Source organism: Nansenia antarctica (genome assembly GCF_963989245.1).
Source record: "Nansenia antarctica genome assembly, chromosome: 3".
NCBI lineage: Eukaryota > Metazoa > Chordata > Actinopteri > Argentiniformes > Microstomatidae > Nansenia > Nansenia antarctica.
Genome location: NC_137688.1, coordinates 27,666,866 through 27,671,865, shown reverse-complemented (window position 1 = coordinate 27,671,865; position 5,000 = coordinate 27,666,866). Strand labels below are relative to the sequence as shown.

The 5,000-nt window shown below is 44.5% G+C and overlaps 2 protein-coding genes across 2 annotated transcripts in view; one reads left to right on the top strand and one right to left on the bottom strand.

Annotated features, from left to right (window-relative positions):
• LOC308153953 (lectin-like) overlaps nucleotides 1-1,855 on the top strand; it is a gene marked incomplete at both ends in the record, with an annotated part of 2,017 nt that extends 162 nt beyond the window's left edge. The window contains 3 exons of the mRNA XM_080527135.1: nucleotides 278-418; nucleotides 1,326-1,437; nucleotides 1,782-1,855. Coding sequence (XP_080383261.1) covers nucleotides 278-418; nucleotides 1,326-1,437; nucleotides 1,782-1,855 — 327 coding nt within the window. The remainder of the gene's footprint in view (nucleotides 1-277; nucleotides 419-1,325; nucleotides 1,438-1,781) is intronic.
• Nucleotides 1,856-3,313: 1,458 nt separating this feature from the next.
• Nucleotides 3,314-5,000, bottom strand: part of p2rx3a (purinergic receptor P2X, ligand-gated ion channel, 3a) — a gene marked incomplete at both ends in the record, with an annotated part of 8,013 nt that continues 6,326 nt past the window's right edge. The window contains 5 exons of the mRNA XM_080527134.1: nucleotides 3,314-3,319; nucleotides 3,963-4,040; nucleotides 4,235-4,300; nucleotides 4,643-4,736; nucleotides 4,848-4,984. Coding sequence (XP_080383260.1) covers nucleotides 3,314-3,319; nucleotides 3,963-4,040; nucleotides 4,235-4,300; nucleotides 4,643-4,736; nucleotides 4,848-4,984 — 381 coding nt within the window. The remainder of the gene's footprint in view (nucleotides 3,320-3,962; nucleotides 4,041-4,234; nucleotides 4,301-4,642; nucleotides 4,737-4,847; nucleotides 4,985-5,000) is intronic.

The window sequence follows — 5,000 nt, the reverse complement described above, 5'->3', positions numbered from 1 at the left end:
ACACACACACACACACACACACACACACACTTATAAGTTTGTCACTTTTTTAATCCTGACTTATCTTGCCTATTGCCTTATTGTCTTGTGCTGCGATGTCAGGAACCCAAGCCTAAGAATGTTACTCTCTGAGTAATGTGACTGAGTAAGACAAACTGAGTGACAATAAAACTTGACACTTGAAACTTGAAATACACACACACACACACACACACTCTCTTGTTATCACATTGCGTCTATTCCTGCACTACATGACCCATAATCCTGTGCGTCCCAGTTCTTTTGCAGGGGCAAAGCTCCAGGGGGCCACCTGGTGTCTGTCCACAATGAGAAAGGCAACTCTGACCTGCTGTGTGTCACCATGAAGTACAGCCCCGTCAGCCCCCGCATCTGGCTGGGAGCCATGGAGCTGTTCAGGGTGAGAGGGGGGAGGAACATGGAACTGTTCAGGGTGAGAGGGGGGAGGAACATGGAACTGTTCAGGGTGAGAGGGGGGAGGAACATGGAACTGTTCAGGGTGAGAGAGAGGGGGGAGGAACATGGAACTGTTCAGGGTGAGAGAGAGGGGGGAGGAACATGGAACTGTTCAGGGTGAGAGGGGGGAGGAACATGGAACTGTTCATGGTGAGAGGGGGGAGGAACATGGAACTGTTCAGGGTGAGAGAGAGGGGGGAGGAACATGGAACTGTTCAGGGTGAGAGGGGGGAGGAACATGGAACTGTTCAGGGTGAGAGGGGGGAAGGTGGAAAGGGGAGGCTGGTGGTGGTAGAAATTGGAGGACTCATTGTAATGCATAGAATGGAATCAGTAATGGGATACCATTCCTCCATGACATGTATTACAATGAGGCCATCCTGGGATTTCTACCTCCACCAGCCTCCTCTGGAATGGAGAGGAGGAGATCAGAATCACAATCAGAATCATTTATTATTTGGCTAAGTATATATATACTTATATATAAATATATAAGTATATTTAAGTATATTTGCACATACAGGAAATTGACTTGGTGAGGTTAGTGCATAAAAAACAACAGTATATAAGCAATGTCAGTGTATTGTGTATGTGTGTGTGTGTGTGTGTGTGTCCGTGTCCGCCGTAGTCTGCCTCTGTCCTTGGCAGTGGAGGCAGCGAACCAGACGGTGATGGATGAGCTGAGGATGGACTCCATGATGGACGTGTAGAACTCAATGGGCAAAGGGAGGGATGAGGGGTAGTTTGCTAATTAGGCCAACCATTTGGAACTAGTTGTCACACCACCCAGTGAACACCCCTTTTTGGTTTATTTTGTGAAGTTTCACGTGTCTTGTCTCTAATTTTCTCAGTCCAACAAGTTCGTGTGGTTGGACGGATCTTCCTGGAACTTTCAGAAGTGGGTCCCTGGCCAGCCAGACAACACAGCCGACAAGGAGGACTGTGTGGAGATGAACTGGAAGAGTAAGGGAGGGAGGGAGGGAGGGATGGATGGAGGGAGGGGAGGGAGGGAGGGTGGGAGGGATGGGAGGGAGGGAGGGATGGGAGGGAGGGTGGGATGGGAGGGAGGGAGGGAGGGATGGGAAGGAGGGAGGGAGGGAGGGATGGGAGGGAGGGAGGGAGGGAGGGATGGATGGAGGGAGGGAGGGATGGGAGGGAGGGATGGGAGGGATGGGAGGGAGGGAGGGAGGGAGGGATGGAGAGAGGGACACGAGAAAGCAACCTATGGAGAATATATTGCATATTATGTTTCTATACTAAACATGTTGTGTAATATCACATGACACTCTTCTCTTTTGTTTGGTCAGCGTCTGGCAGTTGGAATGACGACAGATGTCACCTGAAGAAGAATATGGTTTGCTCCTTCAAGAACAGAGTGTGACAGGGATGGAGATAGAACACAGATTGCTATATTGCTTAAGATGTTTGCTATATTGCTTAAGTATTAAAATGGTCAAATTGCTTAGTATTATAATGGTAATCTGAGATCTTTTACATCCATTTTTCATCATTAATAATACAGTGTATTGGCATTGATTCTTGAAGAGTATAATTTATAAATGCCTCATGAGCTTGGTTGAACTGGTTGGTTGATCCTATCATTTCTTCTGTGTAGCTTTAAAACGTGGTTAAAACTCTCATGTTGATCTCATGGATGGTCAGTCTTTGCATTTCTGCAGCCCCATCCATCAGCTGTAAACCCCTAAACAGTTTGTTGTTGTTTGTTGAACCGCAGATTGCCCCTTTAATCTTGCTAGCTATGAATGTAAGATACAGAACGAGGGAAGATGCAGAGAAATGAGAGAGAGAGAGAGAGAGAGAGGATGAAACACTGCTTTGCTCTGTCTGTAAGCGAAACTGCTCAAAAGTATGGAAAAATAAATCAATAAAAAGATCAATGAACTCATATCGTCATTAAGTTCCTAACAGTGTTTTAACACCATTATTGATTTATTTTGAGATTAGATTAGATTCAACTTTATTGTCATTGCAGAGTACAAGTACCAGACAATGACATGCTGTTTAGCATCTGACCACAGATTAGATTAGAGGGCGGGGGGGGCGGGGGGTTGTTCATCAGAGTAACAGCTGTGTGGAAGAAGCTGTTCTGGAGCCTGTTGGGACGGGACCTGGGGACCTCTGTACTTCTTCAGTCTTTTGGACGGCCATTAACAAGTGTGACTAGGCACTGGTAGTTTTGTAAAAAAAAGAAAAAAGAAGAAGCTTCCTCCATGTACAGATCGAATGAGAAGCCTACTTCTACACAACAACAACAATGTCAGCTGTATTTGGCACATTACAAAAGACCTCATCATCATTCTCACTGTACACACCCACACACACACACACACACACACACACACACACACACACACACACACACACACACATACACACACACACACGATTCCATGTAAATTAGATCATTTATTTCTGAACGACATAGTAAGTACAGTAAGGTGAATGCTTTTATTTAGGACCATAGATCAGCTAGAGCTATATATAATATGTTGTGCTTCAAAGTAACAAGTCTAAATGGTTGGTTAATATCATACTTATGTGTTCTCAGCAAATGTTTAAGTGCAGTTTAGGAAACAGCTGTAGATAGTAGGATCCTCCTCTATGCCAATTGGTTGAAGGAGGCTGTCACTCAGACCCGTTGGTCAATGGAAAGAGAGACAGGTTCTGAATCATATGAGTCTTTCTCTAGTTTGATTGACAGCTGGCTGCTAATGTTTTGAGAGAGGGATCCCGATATCTCGGACTCGAGAGAGACCTGAGAGAGCAAGAGAGGGAGGGATGAGGGGAGAGAGAGAGGGAGAGGGTTTTGAGTCGCTCTTTAAACCTACAGAACCATTCTTTAGTACAAACACATTATGTGCACACATGCATTTTTACATTTTTGGCATTTAGCAGACGCCTTATTCCAAAGCGACTTACAATCAATACATTTGAATACTAATTAAGTGAATCATCAATCCACCAGTCGTAGCAGGAAGAGTAATCCAGCTCAGGCCCGGGGCCATTGATAGAAGGAAAAACCTTCTTCTATCACCTTCTTCTAAACCTAGGTTTTTTAATTTTAAAAATAAATAAAAATAATAATTATTATATTTAGACACTGGAGAAACAGAGAAACAGTACAGAAGGGGGGGCAGTAGAAGTCATAGGGGACACAGTAAAGGGGAAAAGTGGGTGTCTTCAGGAGACGCAGTGCTGGGGGGCAGTAGATGTCTCAGGAGGAGCAGTTAAGCCGTGTAACCTGAAGAGATGGGTCTTCAGTCTACGACTGCACACAGGCAAACACACACCCACACACCCACACACACACACACACACACACACACACACACACACACACACACACACACACACACACACACACACACACACACACACACACACACACACTACTAGAACAACCTCTCTCTTTTAGTTACTATATTGACACGAATATACAGTATTTCATCAAAATGATTGTACAGTACCTCATCAAACTTCTTGGCCTTGTATTGCTCTGCCTCCTTCAGGAAGTTGAGAAGGTAGATATCACACAGGACCGTGCCCTGGAAACAAGCAATGTTAAGATGGTTAGAAAGGTTAGAGACTGGACAGATCCAGACATTTGACTCTAGAGGTATTATGACATTCAATGACTCAGTTCAATCCTGGTCTGGTGATAAAGCATGCATTCTCAATAGCAGTACTGTCCCTTGATAAAGCCTGCAATCTCATCTCAACAGCAGTGTGGAAGCCTCACCAGTCCCACAGAGGAGAAGGCAGTCACTAGATTGATTATAGCAGGAACAGCGCTAAACTTCCCCGCCTGAAAAGACAGAAACAGATTTGATTCGGTGCGGCATACATTTGTGCACGCACGCACGCACGCACGCACACCGTGGCGTTAGAATTATAAGGTTCTATCTCCATTTGTGTCAAAATTTAGTTTTTTACATAATCTGATCCATTAGGTGTTTATTAATGCCTGTGTGGTGTTATTTTTAAAATGTTGAAATGTTTTAGTTAGTAATTCATAAAATACAAAGGTCCCATCTCACAAAACATAATGGAATGTAAAAACTTTGACGCTCAATATCTCTGAACTACCCTAAACGGAGATAGAACCTTATCATTCTAAGCTCACGCACACATCCTCTTCCATACTCACATCGCCAGTGACCAGGATGTCAAAGCGGATGGCGAAGGCCTTGTGAAGTGTTCGGAACTCCGTCCCGTTCTCTGTTTTGTAATATTTGGCAAATCTGTGCATAGAGAGAGAGAGAGGAAGAGTTAAAGAGGATCTCACTTAACACAAGACAAAATGAAAATGAAAAGGAAGAGGTGGAGGTGGAGGACAGAGATGTGAAAAGGACCTGAAGTTGAATCCCTTAGAGACGGAGTTCTTCTCAAACACAGCGTCCAAGCGTGTGAAGGAGTAGGACGGAACACATTTCTCCACAGAGTAGTCCAGGTTACACTTCCAATTAACCAGGATTCCAAACTGTGCACCCTGACAGAGAGAGAGA